Here is a 21,136-nt window from a genome sequence, read left to right on the forward strand (position 1 = left end):
CACTAGCCCTTTATAGAGACAATTGTATGACTTTTCCATGTTCTGTGCATGCATTAAATTTTGAACTCTTGATGTATTTGTGTGTTTCCAAAATGTCTTAGACGTGATTAAAATACATGATTGATGCTGTATTTAGAACTTGTGGTCTCGACTTTCAAACTTGTGGCCTCAACTTTCAAAGTCGAGGCCAAAGAGTTATAAGCATCAAAGAACAAAATACCTTACTTCTTAAAACGGCATTCCCCTTAAAAAAAAAAAAATCATCCCCTGAAAAAATATTTCACACCCCCGTTGTCTTTCTTTTATTTCTGCCAACATATTTTTGAGTGGTGCAGCGCCACTCCAAGGAACAGCAACGTCCGTCCGTCCGTCCGTCCGTCCGTCCGTCTGTCTGTCTGTCTGTCTGTCTGTCTGTCCCTCCCTGTATGTTTAGAGTACCAACAGGTGGTAAAGTGGCGCTGTTGAGCTTCACACTGTGCACAGTTGCATGCTGGGAAGCTGAGTTTTTAGTGTCAGTGTAACACCAGCACAGAGGCCACAGTGCAGTACAGACTATGGTGTAGCCAGTGTTGGGCATGAGTTACTAGTAATATATTACTGTAATATTATTACTTTACCCAGTAGTATAACAAATTACTATGCCAAAACAGTAATATTATACCTATTTACTCCACCAAAACACGCTGCGTTACTCGTTACAAATTAATGTCAATTTGTTTTTGTTCATTCATTCATTTATGTATAGAACAAAGCAGAGATCCGGGCACACTTTAAGGTTAAAAAGGAGGACAACTTTATTCAACCGACATGTTTCGACCTATTATGGTCTTGGCTGATGAAGACCGTATAGGTCGAAACATGTCGGTTGAATAAAGTTTTCCTCCTTTTTAACCTTTAAGTGTGCCCGGATCTCCACTTTGTTCTATAGATGTGTTATCCCGATTGATCCCAGGAGCACCTTTTTACTAGTTTTACATTTTGTATACCTGCACTTCCTGCTTCCTTGCCTCTGCATTCATTTAAAGGGATAGTTCAGATTTTTTGAACTTAAGTTGTATGAAATACTTGCCATTAATATAGTGGTTGCAACTGTATTAATTGATTGCCCGAGTCCCATGGTGGGAGTTCTGCTCTGGTTTTTGTCAATATTAAGTAGTTCCGGTCATTTTGTGGGGGGGCACTGGGGCCACGCAGTAAAAGTAAACGAACGTAATTTGTATTGTTGACCTATTTCTAAAATATTAGCGCGACTTTCGTTCAACTTAGACCCCTCTATCACATGGAACATTTTTTGGGGCGTAGTGATGTGGACACAAAAAACATAGTTCTGTGTGATAGAGGGGTAAAAAAAGAACGAAAGTTGCACTAATATTTTAGAAATAGGTCAACAATACAAATTACGTTAGTTTTGTGGATTAATTTACTTTTACTGCGTGGCCCCCAGTGCCCCCCACAAAATGACCGGAACTACTTGATATTTCACCAAAACCAGAGCAGAACTCCCACCACAGGACTCAGGCAATCAATTAATACAGTTGCAACCACTATATCAATGGCAAGTATTTCATACAACTTAAGTTCAAAAAATCTGAACTATCCCTTTAAGTACTCAAAGCAGCAAGCAAGAAAAATAGAACAGATCTACAAGCTATCAACAGCTAACAACAGAGATGCATTGTAGCTTGTATATCTGTTCTTTTAGAATGTGCCGCAGCCTGCGCACAGTTGTTATGACGTAGAAAATATGCGACCGATGCACTTGCGAGCCATGCACTTCCAAGTTCCCACACAACAGAAAGATCAGAGGGAGTGGTACTGGAAGAACCACTCCCCCTGCTGGTGAACTCAATACTTCCGCAATCTGAATCTGGCAGAGTCAGGTTAACTGGAACATACATGACTCAGACATCCGTTGTAAACTTTGCGTGGGCAAAAAAAATTACTTTCCTCAGCGAAACTGCTTCAACAAGTCTAACTTGTTGAAGCATGCATGTTTAGAGACGCACAAGAATGTTAAGCTGACTGAAAACACGCCCCACACCGCGCAGGCAAACCAACAAACAGACTGGATTTCAGTAGTGATACCACCGCCGGCACGTTAAATGGATACTATCTAAGGAAGCCAGTGTGGTGTAGACTAGACTCACTGTAGAGTAGAGGAGATGTTACCGCAGTATCCACAGTTGATAAGCCCATCATAGTGATCATAGTCCATCAAAACACCTGTGAGGTCCAATGTCGACCGGCTGCAACAAAAAGGTCAGAGACTGTTGCTGTTATTTTATTGTTTGTTGTTTATGTACACAATACATGTTACTGTCCGTTTTGAGATGCTGCAGCCATGTGTGTGCACTGTGCTGTTCAGATTGTTTATGTTGAATTCCAATTGCGGGTGGAACGGGTCGAAAAGTAATATAATGTAATATTACTCTCAGGCGCGTAGCGTAGGTACGTGGATCAAATGATTGACTGGGCAAATTAGCATATCGCGGGGGGCGATAGGTGTGAACGATTTCGCCGGCGTAATGGGGGACGATTTAAAACAAAGGCAGCTTGCATGCTGTAGTTTGCTACTAAACAGACATTTGCATGCAAGGGCTGCCAAAGTAGGCTATCTTTTGTTGTTTTTCTTGTTTTTTCGCCCCCTCTCTTCGAAGTTAGACTGGGCCAGATCTAAACTGACTGGGCCACGGCCCGATGGACCCTACGCCGGTGATTACTCTTGATTCCAAGTAATATTATATTATACATAGCCTAATAATTGAGTCATTCCACGAAACCGGTACGATTTGCAGTCCCTCTGACCTTTTAAGGTGTATTTTATTGATTGAGTCACCAACATTTATTTGCTTTTTTCATCAATTTATATGTTCCCTTTAATATTGTGTAAAAATGACATGGATTGTATCTTCATCTCATAAATTATCTTGTTTTCTTTCAGTAGACACCCCCTATTTTGTCCATTTGTTCATGTCCCCAATGGCCTTCGATGAAAGTCGACTTCAGATATCACTATTAAAAATGTACAAAAATCCATAAAGTATGCCATTCACATATAAATCTATCAGTGCTTTACTGCTGGTCATGTTTAGTTTTTGAATAAATTGATGATTAATCATTAAAATAGCATTATATAGCCCTGTCCCCCAATCGCACTCAACCCCATTACACAAGTCACTCTCCCCTCCATAAGAATACTTAACTGGCCCTTTAGTGACATCACCAATAGGAAGTTGCATTCTACAAGTCTTCTGAACAACATGCTACAGAAAGAGGCAATCTCACACCTTATTTTACAATGTTTTAGAGTAATTTCTACTCTCACATGTGGTCGTAAAGCATAACATCTCAACTCCGTTACATGGAATAAAGATAGAAAACAATTCTTTGTGAAAATTATGTTTGTTATTTCAACAATATATCTGATTTCTTAATCTCATGCATGCCATGTGGTCTCTTAATCACCACAGGTAGAGTAGTGTCCATCTTAAGTAAAAAACCACAACCCTGTGAGTAACGGGGTTGACACAACCCCAATATGATTTTCAACCCTGTTACTATATTATTCTATATAAAAATACATACAAATATTAATTTTATGCCTGAGATCGGAAATTATGTTTTTCTGATAGCTAAAGTTGTCCTTAATAGTATGGGCTATTCAGAAAAGTAAAACCAAGTAAAATCAATTAAGTAACATATTACTCTTCTAAGTAATATTGCCCAACACCCCAATGTACAATATACATTGCGGACCTAGAGATAGAAATGCCATTGAATAGGTAGGGGACCATAGCCTTAAGTTCAGGTCAAACCGCGGGGGCCCTTGAAATGAAAATGGTTGAAAATCACTGCTAGAACCGTAAAACTCTTCTCTTATGGGGGTCCTTGGCATGTGTTTTCAAATGGGGGGTCCACAAGCTAATGATAAAACAATACGCCACAAGAGGTCTCAGGTTACCATGGATTTTACCATGACTGAGAGGCTATGGTACAATCCACGGTAACCTGAGACCTCGCGTGGCTTATTGCTTTTCTAAAAGAACGGGATTTTGCAAATCCCGTTCATTTTCCTCATAGACTTTTCAGAAGTATTTATTTAAAGACGTTTACGCCGCGGACAAAGCCAACTCTTGTCGTGACAAATCATGACAATAAACACAATGTTTTGGGCCAAACAAAGAATTAGAAAGTAGAAAAAAATCTTTGTTGTTTTTCTTCCTTGTATTTATTTGTTTGGTCCAAAATATTGTGTTTGTTGTCATGATTTGTCAGGACTCGAGTTGGCTTCGTACGACGCTTAAAAGGTCTTTAAATAAATACTTTTGAAATGTCTATGGGAAAAATGCATTGGGATTCATTTCCTGGGCCTGGCGTCGTCATGAAAGGGGGCGGGACTGTAACACTATTCTGCAGCTAGTTAACAAGAGAGAGCTAGTTAGGCAGGCTACTATAGGCATACGGAAGTATAAAAAAAAGAGTAATTAGAAACAGTGAAAACAGGTCGTTTATCGAGGAATATATGGACAGTAAAATGTCCACCCAAGAAGACGAAGCACTTTGACGAGGTGAGTCCATGCTACTGTGCACCTCGCAGAGAGACCTGCCTGTGAGAGGGATATCTTTCACTTTCACTTTTCACTTTCAATGTTTTATTTTGGTCTTCAGTTCATGTACAGAATGAAACAGTATATAAATAAGCTTTGCTTTGCTTTGACCAAAAAAGGTGTAGGCTGAAGCTAATTAGCTTATTTTGCCTACCCTTACCAACTACAATTATACATGACAAACAGAGAAAACAAAAACAAAGTAATAAGTCTCTGTAGGTAAGTCCTTAAACCAGAAACCTAAACCCTAAGGTAAGTGGGGAACATAGAACCTGGGGAACATAGAACCTGGGGAACATAGGGATGACCCCATGGAGACGACAAAGTCGCGTCTCCAAACATTCCCACTCTGGGAGGTGGTTTCAAAATTAGCCGGTTAAATTAGCCCCAAAAACACCGTCTCCGTGTGGCAGAAAGGGCAGATCGGCTAAATACTTGTCCGGGTAACGCAGAACACGACCTCGTCTGGACAGCACATGCGTGAGGACCAATTATACGAAGGCAGGTTGAAAAGTGGTGAAGTGGTCCTTTTAAGTACTTAAGTACAATTTTTAGGTATTTTTGAGTGGTGTAAACCACTCCTACAACTGGCTTTGTTAGTTTACGTGTCTGTTCGTACCAAAAAATGAGCATGGTTGCTATGGTCACCCAGTTCACACGGGTGTGATTTCATTACGTCAGACATTACGTCAGACATTACGTCAGACCACAGTTGATCAGTCTATATAAGACCTTACACCACTCAGTTCACACGGGTGTGATTTTCTTTACTTTCTTCAGTATTTAGAATTTGCTACACTTTTACTTAAGTTCTACCCACAACATCTCAGAGGATGTAGTTGTTGATTATTATTACAAGACACACTAACCACTTCAACCGTGTATATATATTTGGGGCATTGAAAAATAGCTTGTCTACAAGCTCACAAGGTGGTGCATTGTGAAGCTTGTAGTTCTGCTATTTTCAAAAGATGTATTGTAGGCCTACAATTTGATCTTTTGGATATTCTGAACAATGAGTAGCCTACTTTTACTCATGGTACTTTCAAGTACATTTTGATTCTGAACACAGGACTTATTTGAAACAGTAGTATATAGTATCTATGCAGTATGTTTATACTTAAGTATAAACATGCATGCATGCAAGTACTTCTTCCATCACTGCACATCAAGCATGTCAGCTGAAACATAACATGAATGGGCTCATATAGATATGACCCATTCTGGGCGGGAACCCCTTTTGGCGTCTTAAGCATTATGTTATACTTTGGCTATTGAAAAATAGCAGATCTACAAGGCACAAGCTCATAGCGCGGCACCGAGTGCCGCACTACGAGCTTGTAGGTCTGCTATTTTTTTCAGTTAAATACAATGACCCCGCTCAGCAGCACATGTCTGGGGGAAACACATATATACAGTATCGATGTGGCCAATCAATCAGCACTGTCATAACATGAATGGGTTCATAAATCCAGTATCAGCTGATTAATTACCTCACTCATGGCTCAAGATTCAAGCTTGTGCTTTATTGTATATTGTGTACAGACACATAAGAGTCAAACTTATTTTTCTTTGGCTTCCTTCAGACAAATTATACACTGACACCACAGCGCGTAAACAGCGCCTCAAACAGTGACTCCGCCCACCACCGGGGGAAGTTGTGATTTGCGCTCGTTCACTGCAATGCAATTTGCGGCATTTTCAAAACAATATTGAGCGATTATCAAACGTACTTGCAATGCCATACAGTACATTGAAAGATCTGTTGCCCTGTTGCTACCTCCGCAAGTTAGATAGCATCGGCATAGATGTTCTTCCGTATGTGATTAAGGATTGGACCAAGTTGCATTGGCAGCCATAGAAAATTCTTACCCCAGGCTAAAACCGGATGTGACGTTTTTGGGCCTTCCTGTCTAGCGTGGTGTCAGTGTATACAGCAGCATAGGTAATAATAATAGCAATGATACTCATAGAACCGCAACAAGATTTATTTTTAAAAGAAAGAGTGCAAAATAGAGCATGGTCTTGGTATATACACCAACAGCATTTGTGAACAAACTTGACACACAGTAAGTCATGGAGAGAGAGAGAGAGGATTTGCACCACTCAGTTCACGTCATATGAAAGCAGGGAATCATAGTTCAGTTTGACCCACCAGTTTTTGAGATACATTATATGGCTTATACTCCTTATAGAGTGGGTGCAGTTTTTGGTTTAGACTAGTCATTGGTTAGACCAGTCATTAGTCCTACAACTACAACCTATCTCAAACCCTCACCCTAAACCTAACCTCCCACAGGGCAGCACACCTAAAAAACCTAACCTTAACCCATGTCTGACCAATGACTAGTATATTGTATAAAGGGTAATGACAATGTCTTACAGAAAACGGCGAGTTGAGAAAACAGGCTTGAAAGGTTCATGTCAATTTTAGCTCTGACATTTATTTCAGACATGCTCTAGTTATGTGAAGAGTCTGCCTGTGCTATTAACTAATTTTGGATTAAAAAAAAAAAGTAATCCGTTTTTCTCCTCTCCTGAACAGTTAGTTTTCAGTAGCTGCCCTAATGGGGCAGCTACTGAAAACTAACTAACTTTACATATATTTCTATCTGTATTTGTCTCTTTATAGTTTTATATTTTTATATTTAACCTGTTTTCTATCTCTTTAGATGATAGAAATAGTCATAGACTGGCCTCATGTCATGACGTCCGAAATCCACACCATTAATAGACCCTCTCAAGTGAGGGACAATATCTCTATCTCATTGTGGAGGTTTGCAGTGCCAAAGCACAGCGGGCATACTTTGAATGAATTCTGTTCTTGTGGGTTATTTATTTCAGGAGCATGCAGGCCCAATCTCAAGGTATTACAGTATTTCCACAGTGTAAATACCTGACACTTTGAGAGTGAGCGATTGAATTGAATATGATGTAATATAAGTACCTGAGGCTAATTGTTCAGACGAGAAAAAAATGTATCGTCCTTAGTCCTTTTGTTTAAAACAATGTCTGGAAATTGTTAGAAAAAAACCTAGCCACGTTTATAAAGGGTAGGCAGTATAAGCCTTGGCTTCAGCCTACACCTTTTCGGTGCCACTTTTGGATCCAACTATGTATGTACAGTATATGTGCTCCATTTGTTTTTGTTTTAAATACACCGAATAAACTTTACCTACCTAAATCGACCTCCTGTGAAGTCCTGTAAACAAACTCGGAAGGGAAGACGTATCAGACCTCAAAGTAAAATAATCAAGTTTAACCTGTTTGTCCCGTATTGTCTGGGCGTGTCATTTTCAAAAATAGCAGACCCATACAAGGCAAGCTTGTGAGCTTGTAGATTGGCTATTTTCCAATCGCCAATGTATAAAATTAGGCTTAGATTGGGCTAGATTATTTAACCCCTGATGATACCAATATTATGTTTAGCTGAACTACTGGGGGATGAATGTCCACACTTTTAAGATCAGTGATTGTTCAAATTGTTAATTTTTTGGTTGTATTTCCGTGGAAAATATATCTCTGCCTAACTGCCTTCTCCATGCCAGTGGTTGGATTTTCCTTTTGTCTGGCGTTATCAGCAGTGCATGGTGTACGTACAGTAACTAAGTACATTTACTCAAGTACTGCATGTACTTAAGGACAATTTGGAGGTACTTTTACTTTAGTGGAGTATTTCCCATTTGCAGTACTTTTACTTCTATTCCTCTATACTGTACATCTAAGAGACGAATGTTTACTCCACAACAATTACTTGAAGTAGTGAACTGTAGTTGCTACTTTGTACTTTTAGATTATTATTACAAAACATACATTAACCACTTCAGCCCTATGTGAACTTTGGCTATTTGACAATAGCCGATCTACAAGCTCACACACGTCACGATGTTGTGAGCTTGTACATCTACTCCATTCTGGGGACATTCTGCATGAGGAGTACATTTACTTTTGGTACTTTAAGTATATTTTGAAACCAATTATTTTGTACTTTTCCTAAAGTGAATTCACTAGACTTTTACTTGTAACAGTGTATCTAAATCAAAGCATTGATGCTTTTACGTAAGTAGAAAATATGTGAGTACTTTTTTCACTACTGGTGATATCGGCAGTAAACATGGCTTTAAGGTTTATCTAGACTGTTGCACACCAGTGACCTGAAGCTTTCTGAACTTGATGTTCCAAATAGGCCAGTGTTTTTCATCCCTTTTCATATCAAGGCCCATTATTTATTTGGCATTTGAGCCACGGACCCACCATTGCGATTTAGCCTCTCAGACCCAAGACTTTGAATATTTTGTACCATGGAAGGCTCGTCTGAGGACGACCTAGAGAGAGACCATAGGAGAGACAACCGGAAAACCTTGTTCAAAAAAATAACAATTGTTGGCCACGGCTGAGCGGTCCAAGCACCTAGGCCGGTAATCCAGCCTGACGGCATGCCGTGGGTTCGAGTCCCAAGCCCGTCAACCGCATGTCTTCCCTCCATCCCTCTCCCCTTTCCTGTCGCATTACTGTACCCTGGCAAAAAAGCCATGACAAATATCTACAAGCTCACAACATGACGCAGCGCGACGCGTTGTGAGCTTGTAGATCTGCTATTTTCAGCATGCAACCAAGTGTAAAATGACTTTTACTGGATCTCTTGTCCACTAGTCCCTTCCTAACATTTTAGTCTAGTTTTTATTTGTTGACAAAATCGTCAGTATATTTATGTTTTAGTCACCATAGCTTAGTTTTCATGTAGTTTTCGCCACGGGTGTGATTTGTTATATACGGTAGCTATAGACACTAGTGATGGAAGACGTACTCACGTCATAAAACAGCTGTTTTGCACAGTGTTTTTGGCAGCAAATTTCTAGCCTATTTTAGTTTAGTCATAGTCTTTGGAATGAGACTTCATTTAGTTTGAGTCATTGATTGATTGATTGAAATAACAGTACAATTCAAGCACAACTCAATACAAAGACTGTTAACTGTGAGTGGACGACCCAATAAAGCATTACACTTGTTTACTAGAGGGTCCACCTTGTTCAATTCATCAAAAGATTTAGAGACGTACAAATATACACTTCTATAAAGCCAAAGAGCAGAACGGGAATTCATCATAAAGGAGGTATTTTAGTCATCTGGAGTGTTTTAGTGTTAGTCCAGTTTCAGTCGACTGATATCTACAGTTGATTTAGTCGACTAAAATGTATTTTGGCGGGCCTTAATGCCGTCGTAATGTCTGATTTTACGCTTGCTGAAAATACCCCATCTACAAGCTCACAACGTGTCGAGCTTATACAGTAGATCGGGTATTTTCAGCATGCAACCAAGTAAAAATGACCTGTATCTTTTGTCCACTAGTCCCTTGCAAACATTTTAGTCTAGTTTTCATTTGTTGACGTAATTGTCAATATGTTTAGTCTTGCTTTTAGTCATCATAGCTTAGTTTTAATTTAGTTTCCGTTTGGTTCTCGTCAGTGAAAAAAGGCAGTCGACGAACATTTTTTTGTCATAGTATTATTATTGGTTTTACAGTATATGAAATATAATACATCTGTTGTCTAGTGTTATTCCTTCTATGGAGAGCTGTCAATCACCTCACTGCCATTAACCCATTAAAACTGGGAAAGCATCCGTGTCACTTTACATTTTAATTAGCCTACATTAACCATTATTTTATACTTTGGCTATTCAAAAATAGCGGAACTGCTGTACAAGTTTTGCAGATCTGCTATTTTTGAAAAATAATTGTGAAAACGTGTGCAAATCTTTGAATACATCTTCTGGAGGTCCCTGGAACCAAAGTATTTTGAGATTGTGGGTTATCCAAATACATATGCTTGACATGTTTGACAAGTTTGAGAACCACTGATATAGAAACTGATGTTTCCGAAAACAATTGGGATTCAGAAGACATTTGTAGAATCAACCTCAGGTCTTATAATGGCTTAAAACAGCACTTGGTTTTCAACACTTTTCATATCAAGGCCCATTATGTATTCAACATTTGAGCCACGGACCACCATTTGATGACCCTCTTAGACCCAAGACATTTGGTTGTGGTTCCATGCATCATTCCATGTATTGATGTGGTGCCATCAATACAGCCATGAGAATTATTCTACATTCTCTAATTGTGTAGACTTCTTGCAAATGAAGTAATGCAGATGTTTTACAATAACTTAACTCTTGAGAGCGTAAAATGAAACCAAATGGACGGTTTCATTCTACACTCTCAAAAGAGTTAAAGATCTACTAGGGGTCCATTTGGTTACCAATGTTCCATAGCTGGGGGACCACCTGTAACCCACTCAAGGACCACTGGTGGTCCCCGGGCCACTGGTTGAAAACCACTGGCTTAAAACAAACAAAAGATCTCAATTTGCTTGAGAAGTGAGGTGAGAGTGGGGTGGGAGGGGTGGTACTATGTTTATAAGGAGGCCTGAGTGGGTGCAGGTATATCAGTGTGAGAGGAGAGCAGGGGTGTAAAGTACTGTAGGCGTACTTTAACTACAGTTTTGAGGTTTTTTCCTTTTATTACTTTACTCGAGTGTTTCTAATTTTCAATACTTTTGCTTCCACTCAAACTACAGCCAACCATCCATCTTCAACCGCTTATCTGGAACCGGGCTCCCAGCAGCAGCGGTAACTAGTTCCAAGTTTCCAACAGAGATATCCAGACTTCCTTTCTACTACATCTCATCTGCAGGTAAATATTGTACTTTTACTCCACTGCAATTATTTGAAAATTAACTTACTTTGTACATTTGGATTTTTATTGCAAAACCTATACAGAAAATAGATCTACACGCTCACAATGCGGCTCTCTGCCACTGTGGCGGTGGTGTTGTCACATGGAATGGTCGGAGACGCAAACGTGGTGTGTATTATTCCACACTGTAGTTTAGCTGAGACACTATAGGCTACATTATGCAATCCCGTACCTCCACTTCCCTCAGTGATTTCTGGCTGCGTCAATTGTCCGTGTGTGTGTGTGTGTGTGTGTGTGTGTGTGTGTGTGTGTGTGTGTGTGTGTGTGTGTGTGTGTGTGTGTGTGTGTGTGTGTGTGTGTGTGTGTGTGTGTGTGTGTGTGTGTGTGTGTGTGTGTGTGTGTGTGTGTGTGTGTGTGTGTGTGTGTGTGTGTGTGTGTGTGTGTGTGTGTGTGTGTGTGGGGGGGGGGGGGTCGGAGGGAGGGGTAGTTTCGGCTTGCGGGTGAGATACCGGCTGACAGCAATTTAGAGAGGTGTAGTAGTGGTCGAGAGTGCCTAGTTTCGGTCTGGTATCTGAATAAAGCTACTTTCCATTCTGCATGTGTAAGGTCCAAGCAAACGCTGTTGTGAAGGGACATGTCGCAGTGTGTTTGATTGATTTAAATATTTATTAACAGTTTGCAGAATTACAGTAGCCTACATTTCAAGCACAACTCAATACAAAGACTGTTAACTGTGAGTGGACGACCCAATAAAGCATTACACTTGTTTACAAGAGGGTCCACCTTGTTCAAATCATCAAAACATTTAGAGACGTACAAATAGACACTTCTATATAGCCAAAAGAGAACAGGAATTCATCATAAAGGAGGTAAAAAGGGAAAAGAAACATATACAGTGAGGGGAAAAAGGGGTGGGTGTTGGGGGGGAGGGTGGTCAGACTTTATGGGGGCCAGTTTCGAGTTGCAGCCGTCCGTAGGTGCCCTTTGAGAGCGGTTTTGAAGGAGTCAAGGGATTTGCATGTCTTAATGACTGTTGGTAGGGCGTTCCACATTTTCCACAGCGAAAGAAATGTTGCACATCAAATCAAATCAATTTTATTTGTATAGCACATTTAAAAACGACTCATCATACCAAAGTGCTTCACAGGTCAGAGAAAAACAATACGATACAGTGCAATACAATACACCAGTGAAACAATAAAAAAAAGCAATGCATAGTTATGGTACAGTAGACAAGAGAGACGTTAAGAGCAGTTAAAAAGCAGTGCGGCAAACATATATGTATAAAAGTGCAAGAGCATTAGGGGGACTGGAAGGCTTGTGAGTAAAGGAAAGTTTTGAGCCTAGACTTAAAACTCTCAGTGGAGGGGGCAGATCTGACAGCGAGAGGAATGCTGTTCCATAGTGTAGGAGCTGCGACAGCAAAGGCTCGGTCGCCCCTGAGCCTCTTCTTTGTCGCTGGGACTTCTAGGAGTCGTCTGTCTGCTGACCTGAGGGTCCTGATGGAGGAGGGATATGATAGGAGGTCAGAGATGTAGGAGGGGGCCAGTCCGTTTAGTGCTTTGTATGTAAAGAGAAGGGTTTTGAATTGAATTCTGAACCGGACCGGCAACCAGTGGAGAGAGGCAAGGACAGGGGTGATATGGTCTCGCCTCCTGGTGCCAGTCAGGAGTCTGGCAGCCGCGTTTTGCACCAGTTGGAGACGGGATAGGGATGACTGGGAAATTCCGGTGTAGAGGGAGTTGCAATAATCTAGACGGGATGATATGAGTGCATGGATGACAATTTTGAGGTAGTGTGTGGAGAGAAATGGCTTTGTTGCACTCCCTCTGGTGTTGTGGGTGTGGACTTTGTTAACATTAAGGAAGTAGTTAGACAGGTACATGGGTATCTTGGTGGTGTATCGAATCTTGTGGACCAGACCCATTGCAAGATGCTGTACTCGTCGACCCTAAGCCATTCCAGCCTGTCAAAGTGGGCAGGGGTGAGGGGGGTGAGGCCAAGTAGGAGCCTCAGTTTGTTTTGGGAAGTCTGGAGCCTTGTTTTAATGTTTCTTTGTCAAAGAAACATTGTACGAGGGCTCCTGTTAGGGTCTTCAAGGTGTTTTTGTTGACCAGTGAGGAGATCCTGTGTACATGTATGCGTGCTCGACTGTCTGCATGTCTCTCCTTTACGGGGCCTGGTTGCCGCTGTGCTGTTCTTAATGGGATGATGCGTTAAACTAAAAAAGGCTACTCCTCAAATGTGCAAATGTTGGCTGCATCCCACATCCTTAAAAAGTCTTGAATTTAATGTGTGAAATTGAAGGCCTAAAAGTTGGTCTAGAGTGCTTTGCAGACAGAGGAGTTTCACTCCATTAATTGTTTATTTCCTTCTGTCTGACCACAACACTGCAATTAAGCCATCCATGAATGGGAGACGCATGCTTTGATGTGATTCTCCCATCCGTTGCTGTTATTTTCCACATAATGGTATTATCTTCTTTTTTTTTTTACTTTGAGGTATTAAAAAATCACACTTCTTTGGTCACCATTCAGAACAAATATACCTGTGAGAAACGAGCACAAACGATTGTAATGCACTTGACCACATGATGTAAGGTTGTTCACTATGCTTGTACACAATGACCAAAATAGAAACATAATTTCAAAAAAACTAAAAACAAAATCACACTTGTGTGAAGTGAGGGGCATGTTTTCTTTTGCTTTTGTACGTCACAGAGGAGTCCATAGACTTGGCTGCTACATGACGAGGTTGCAACTTGCAGCCAATAAAGAATCTGGCTCCTTTTTATTGTGAAGCTTTTTCCACTTGTGTCTTAAATATTCATCTTGTTGTAACTCATTTTTGTTTCTTATATGAAACAAAATTAGTTAAAACAAGATGCATTTGTATTGGCCTCATGACGTCTGACGTTGTCATTTACTGCCCTAACAAACATTAAAGTCCATAGACTTAGCTGGCAAACGATTTATGTCATGAAGGCCCTAAACAAACAAATTACAAATTCCATAGACGTGGCTGCCATATGACGTTATCTTAAAAAGCCATGTATTGGAGGGGCTTAAGTTGACTGTGTAACTCAAAAAATTGCAGATACTGTACCCTGGCTGGCTTGCAAGTGTTTTAGAGCTTGATCAGAGGGTATGCTATTGGCACATATGGATTGAAGAGAGAAACATTGGAGGTAAGAATGGGGTGACTGATTCGCCGCCCCACCCTGGGCATGAAACCCCAGTATTTATATTCCACTAAAAGGAGCTGGAGTTACTACTCCACACCTGGCTACCGGTACCTCACACAAGCATTGTCAAGGACATTTGAGAAGTAAACTTATGGAAGTATATTTTAGGTATGTTTAGTAATTCTTCTCCATGAACTGTGTTCTGCCTATAGGACGTACCCTAGGACTTTGAAACTGCATGTCTAGTGAGAACTCGCATGGTTATTTACCTCCTTTGTTTGTTTGCTCAGCTGTGACTGTTTCTTCAGCACATTATCTGACCTAATCAATTAACAGACCCTCATGGTACATGGTTCCTAGTAGTAGCTGTGGGCAGGTATAAAAACTGTAAATCCCTGGTGTTCAATGAGCCAGACTGGGTTTCCATTACATTGACAGGTCATGTACGTTTTTGGCTCCTTACTCGAGTAAAATCACTCGTACGTTGTCTGAATTCTTGTCTTGCCTAGTTGCCTCATTTGTGTATATTGTTTGAGTATCCACTACAGATTCTGCATCAACATTTTCCCCCAGGATCATGACTGTGTCATCGTTGTTGATGTGAACCACTTTGCCCCCTCTCTTTCTCTCTCTCCTCTGTCTCTGCCTCCTCTGTTCTCCCTGCAACTGTTAGACAGTAAATTATGGGTCAATTCCTACCCAAGCCGAAGACGGAGAAGGACAACGCCCACGGCGACGGCAACGGGCTGCGCTACGGACTCAGCTCCATGCAGGGCTGGCGGGTGACGATGGAGGACGCCCACACGGCTGTGGTCGGACTCCCTGGGCGCACCGAGTGGTCCTTCTTCGCCGTGTACGACGGCCACGCCGGCTCCCAGGTGGCCAAGTACTGCGCCGACCACATGCTGGATAACATTCTGTCCGACGGGGGGAGCGGCGACTCCGTGGAGGACGTGAAGAACGACATCCGCTCAGGCTTCCTGAAGATCGACAAGCACATACGCAGCCTCCCGGAAATGAGGCAGGGTCTGGACCCGCAGCAAGCCCCCTACCTGCAGCAGGGCCCAGACCTGCAGCAGGGCCCAGACCTGCAGCAGGAGCCTGACTTGGAGGATGGCATCGACCTGGAGAAGTATCCGGAGCTGCGGCCACAGCCGGACCGCAGCGGCTGCACGGCTGTGGGCCTGCTGCTCAGCCCCGACCACCTCTACTTCATTAACTGCGGTGACTCGCGGGCCTTGCTGTGCCGAGACGGACAGGTGACCTTCTCCACCGCGGACCACAAGCCCTACGACACGCGGGAGAAGGAGCGCATCAAGAACGCCGGCGGCCATGTCAGGGAGGGGAGGGTCAACGGCGGCCTGGCCGTGTCCCGGGCCCTGGGGGACTACGAATACAAGTGCGTGGACGGCAAGAGTCCCACGGAGCAGCCGGTGAGCCCCGAGCCCGAGGTGTGCGATTGGAAGCGTGCCACAAAGGGAGACGAGTTCGTGGTGCTGGCCTGCGACGGCATCTGGGACGTGATGTCCAACGAGGAGCTGTGCGAGTTTGTGCGCTCGAGGCTACTGCTGGGGAGCGACCTGGAGAAAGTCTGCAACCTTGTGGTGGACACGTGCCTACACAAGGTAGGGAGTACACATATTGTTTTAAGAATATATATATATGTTCGTTGGCTTCTGGATTTCAATATTGTGATATGAGACTATATCCCAGACTATATTAAATTGCTTATTTAGCAATGTTTCGCAAGGGAGTTGCAGCCGGAGAGGCAGCATTAGTGCCTCCCCTGGTCGAATGTCGAGTGAACCGAAGTCAGTTGGAAAATCTAATTGCGACATAGGCTCTAATGCTGCCAAAGCTTGCCATATAAGCGATTTAAAACACTCGCTTCAACCCGTAACTTTGATTCTCCTGTCCGGGAATACATTATCGGACCTTTACTTTTTGGATACGATCTACAGAAAAAGGGTAAGAAATGTGGGAACCATATGCGCCGGTTCTGAAACGCGGTAGAAGCTAGGCTAAGATGGTGGGACGTCTCATCTCGGAGCTGCAGAATGAGCATAGGGACTGAGGGACCATATGGGGCTACACGTACACCAAGATAATTGTACAGGCCTCAATTATTGACTCCTGCTGTGAAGGGGTCCAGTGGCTCCGCTACACTATAGAGAGGTATTTTCTTGTGTCCTTATACTAGAGGGAAGGGTCACTGCAAAGCAATATGTTATTCAGAGTGATCAGCTTTATCCTAATATGATGCAACACTTATCCTGATGGGAGTGGTCTTTTCCAGGATGACAATGGCCGTGAGGGGTCACTACTCACTACTAAGTGGTTTGAGTATGAAAGTGATATGAATGAATCCACTGTGACCTTGCATCTAGTCTACAGATCTCAACTCAGTTGAACACCCAATAGGAGATTTTGGAGATTTGGACCAATGTTTTACCATCATCATGAATGCAACCCAATTAGGGAATCTGTTTTGTCCTCCAGGGGAGTTCCAAAGACGTGCCAAGGCACCTGATCGTCTTTATTTTGGGCATGTAGTTTTATAGGTGTAAATTTGTGAAAGCAATAAGGTACACCCGCACACTGTGTATCTGCTCGGCACAAGAGTATTGTCTTATTTAATGAAGCAACGTTTCGGTCACTAGGGACCTTCCTCAGGCATAAGTGTAAATTTAAATTCTCAAATAGACTAGGCCCGCCTATATGCTTAATTTATACATCTTGTAACCTGGTGTTGCGCGGAAAAATAGCAGAAAATACACGGTGACGGTGGTAGGGATTGGACGATATGAAAATGTCAAGATTATTGTCAGAGAAAATGACATGTCAAGATTATTGTCAGAAATAATTATGATTAACAATGTTTTATTCTTTAAACTTAAAATGCCGAGCCACTTTTGTTAACCACTTGAACCCTGGAGGGGAACGTTCACCAAAAATAGCCAATCTACAAGCTCACAACGCGTTGCAACGCAAAGCATTGTGAGCTTGTAGATATGCTACATTTGGTCGATTTGTTTTTATCGTTCCGTTTTGTTTCAAGTGGTACTTTGTATTTGTAGCAAATTCACAATTTCACCGTAAATGAAAGTTGATTTGTTGTTCTCTCTGGTCTGGTCCTCCAGGGGAGCAAGGACAATATGAGCGTGGTGCTGGTGTGTTTCCACGGTGCTCCCAAGGTCTCAGATGAGGCCGTGAGGAAAGAAGTTGAGCTGGATAACTTCCTAAAGAATCGGGTTAAAGGTAAGGACGGCCAACAGGATACATAGATACTGCCTAAAATACTGGTATCGGCGAGTATGCCGATCCGATGCCGTAATTGCACGTAATTTTTCTGATGATGATATCATTGATATGTAATTTGCAGTAAATCAGTTATTTTGTAGTAGTTGCTGTTGCACTACTGTTGTATACTCTTACTGCAGGGATATTCTACAGTTTGGCTCCTTGGGTTTCTGACAATGTGGCCCCATGAACAGTTTAGTTGAACAGCCCTGTCTTGCTGTACTAATTCATTCACATTACCATTTTACTTGTAGCTGTGCACAATTATTAATGGAATTTGTAATTATTCCTAGATCAGTGGTTCTCAAAATGTTATTTTTATTTGATAAGCATAACTCTGAAAGTACAAACACGGGTCCATTTGGTTCCATGTTGTGTACGCCCTCAGAATTAGGCTACAGGGCTACAATTGACACGGGGTGAAAAATTGACATGGGTGAAAAATGGGTTACAAAATTGTGGGATAAAAAAAAATATATAATAATTAGGCTACAGAACTGTAAGGGTCCAATTGGAACCCCCTGAAGGAACCCTGAGGGTCACTGGACCCCACTTTAGAGAAGCACTGTCCTACATTTGTTTAAACTACACACTGGTGTCAGATCTGTATCAAACGATACACAAGTTATGGGACTTCGGAATCGGTATCGAGAATGGAAAAACAATCGTATCGGTACATCTCTAGATCAGTTAAAGGCTGAATACGTGGCTACAGTACACCGGTGACCTGACCTGAACTTGACTTTGTTGATCTCCAATAGACTTTAACGTGTGTGTGTGGTGTTTGGTGTGGTGTGTGTGTGTGTGTGTGTGTGTGTGCATGCAGAGCTGCTGCGGAGCGGTGGGGATGATGTAGTCCCTGACCTGATGACTGTCGTGAAGAGCCTTGCCACAGAGAACATCCCCAATCTGCCGCCCGGTGGAGGTCTGGACAGCAAGTGAGTAATGCAGCATTGGAAAACACATGTACCCACTAAACATGCACATTGATCTACCAATTCCAGCGTCTGATATACAGTACTGATATACTGGAGAGTAAAAACCTCATTTTCATTGTATGCATTTTAAAACAATCAAACAAACGCATGTAAGACATTCCAGGAATTTAAAAATAATTAAGAAGTAGAGATCTACAAGCGCACAGCGCAGCGCACAGCACAGTGCAAGCTTGTATTTTCACTAGTTTAGGCAAACCGTCTAATCTCTCTTTTGGGAATCATTCAAATCCTAAAGGATTCCAACCTTTATGTGCATACATACAGATACATGTTGTATGTGTCATCCAGGAAGTGACCAAGTGTGTGTGTGTGTGGTCGGTGTGTTCACAGACGTCGCGTGATCGAGGCCGAGTACAACAAGCAGAACCCACCCAAAGAAGAGGTGAGTTCTTGACTCTTCTCTCTCACACTGTGTGTGTGTGTGTGTGTGTGTGTGTGTGTGTGTGTGTGTGTGTGTGTGTGTGTGTGTGTGTGTGTGTGCGCGCGTTTCATCTAAGTGAGGGCAAAGGATAGGACACTCATCAACACAATGGACAGCAGTTTGTTGAGGAATTCCACATTGCTGACTTATTTGGTTTGATAACATCAAAGGCCTCTCTTGCATCATCAGTTATGCAATAGCAGTTCTAGCAGTTGGTATCATAACCTGCTGGCTATCATCTGTATTAGAATAATATCTGAGAACTAGAACTGCAATATATCTTTAACTCTTTTGTATTCTGTTAACTAATTAGTTGTGTTTGGTTAAAGGAACACTTCACCCATTTTCACCTGTCTTCATATAATCGGTCGCTTTACATTCTGTCTACTTATCTGTGTCTCATAGGCAAAGGAATCTCCTCGGGAAAACAGAAAGCCTGACAATCCGATTGAGAAGCCCACGATTCAATGATAAATCGATTACTGATGCATCTCGATTCCAATAGATGATTTATTTCCCCCTCACTGTGTGACTAGTCTCTCGAGACTGTTAAGAGGGCGCTGTTTTTCCTTTGTTTTGCCAATGGGTACCCAGATTGCTGTGTGACTAATAAACAAACTGCTTTATAATGATCCATTATTTGAAAATAAAAACAAACAACAAAGAGATATGTCTCCCTGTCAATGTAATTTTTGACATTTTGTGATCGATTCATAATCGTCCATGTCCGCATTATAGAGGATGATGTTTTATTGGGATTCCATGCACGGGTCCCGTGGGATTCCCGCAGGATGGGATTAAAATGTGTATTAATCCCGGGATTGGGATGGGAATGAAAAGTGAACGGGAGCGTGGCTGGAGCGGGAATGACATCGACTAGCCTCATTATATTACCACAGATGAACTGGTGCCATATCTTCAGAACTAAAACTGCATGAAACAGTAATCTAAAAAGAAGAAAAAAATCCATTGCCTTTCCTATAAAGAAGAAGTTAGGTAGAGTTAGCTTAAATTGTGGCAAATCTGCACAAAAAAATGCTTACCACTAGCTTTCTTCACAGATGTGTTCATAAAGGTGTCTACTATCACATATACATTTGTTCCAACCCAACTCCCTTGGGAAACTTTGTGACAGCTGCTGAAAGTTGAGGTACCATTAACAACCAATATAGGGCAAACAATTCAAAATGTCATTATACTGTAAGTAGCATGTGACGTGTCAAACTAGGGGGTTTTCATGATGCTGAATCCATTCCAAACATTAGTTTTGCACAATAAACACTCCTTTGCCAAAAAATGCCCATAGCCGTCATGTCTCATCTTTTTTATTAAATGGGCATTTAATAAAAAAACAAACACAAAAAACAACGGGAGCGGGGTGGGAGAAATTGTGAGTGGGAGTGGGGTGGGACTGATTCTACCAGGAGAGACACCCCCCTCCTAGAACTGGCCTTGGTGTGGTGTCTACCCCACACCCACCACACATCAGGTGGCGAAATGGCCCAAAAATAAATTACAGCTAAATGTTCATAATTAATTTGATGGGGAATCCGAAAGGCTCAGATGCACACCAATAGTTCCGCAGCAACAAAGTTGGCTGTGTTTTTTTTTATTTTATTATCCCACGGTTTTGTAACCCATTTTTCACCCATGTGTCTAATGTGATCCTGGGCTCTACACACCCTCTGCCAACCTAGTCCCCATATATGGGGGACATGGGGAGAGCAACAGACTTGAACTCATGCTTCCTTCATGCCTGAGTGTCCAAGTTGCTCCTTTGCACCTGACGGGGGGAGTTTCCCTGGTTGGACGTAGCATGTGAGATAATGGAGGCAGAATACATAGTAACCACAAGCTGCATGAACCTGTGGTGGAAAATGTACTCACTTTTTTACTTAAATGGCCGGGAATTAAAAACATTTACTT

At 41.9% G+C, this 21,136-nt stretch overlaps 1 protein-coding gene across 2 annotated transcripts; it reads left to right on the top strand.

Annotated features, from left to right (window-relative positions):
• Positions 1–1,789: 1,789 nt before the first annotated feature.
• Positions 1,790–19,876, top strand: LOC306937616 (protein phosphatase 1A-like). 2 transcript variants are annotated; one of them, XM_079521473.1, is made up of 7 exons: positions 1,790–2,259; positions 11,189–11,304; positions 15,169–16,116; positions 17,632–17,749; positions 18,618–18,729; positions 19,120–19,171; positions 19,616–19,876. In XM_079521473.1, exons 3-7 carry the CDS (start codon positions 15,175–15,177, stop codon positions 19,679–19,681), a joined length of 1,290 nt encoding a protein of 429 aa, XP_079377599.1. In that variant the 5' UTR covers positions 1,790–2,259; positions 11,189–11,304; positions 15,169–15,174; the 3' UTR covers positions 19,682–19,876. The 2 variants fall into 2 exon arrangements, with proteins under 2 accessions (XP_079377599.1, XP_079377598.1); XM_079521472.1 differs by having other exon boundaries at positions 1,791–2,259; positions 15,165–16,116.
• The last annotated feature ends 1,260 nt before the right edge of the window (positions 19,877–21,136 follow it).

The sequence above is a fragment of the Electrona antarctica genome (genome assembly GCF_951216825.1).
Source record: "Electrona antarctica genome assembly, chromosome: 2".
Classification (NCBI taxonomy): Eukaryota; Metazoa; Chordata; class Actinopteri; order Myctophiformes; family Myctophidae; genus Electrona; species Electrona antarctica.

Bases quoted from the DNA above. Each gene is read 5' to 3' on its own strand.
- LOC306937616 (XM_079521473.1), top strand. From the start codon at position 15,175: ATGGGTCAATTCCTACCCAAGCCGAAGACGGAGAAGGACAACGCCCAC. The intron at 18,730-19,119 runs GTGAGTAATGCA...GTGTGTTCACAG, and splicing joins GGTGGAGGTCTGGACAGCAA to ACGTCGCGTGATCGAGGCCG. The intron at 19,172-19,615 runs GTGAGTTCTTGA...TGTGTCTCATAG, and splicing joins AGAACCCACCCAAAGAAGAG to GCAAAGGAATCTCCTCGGGA.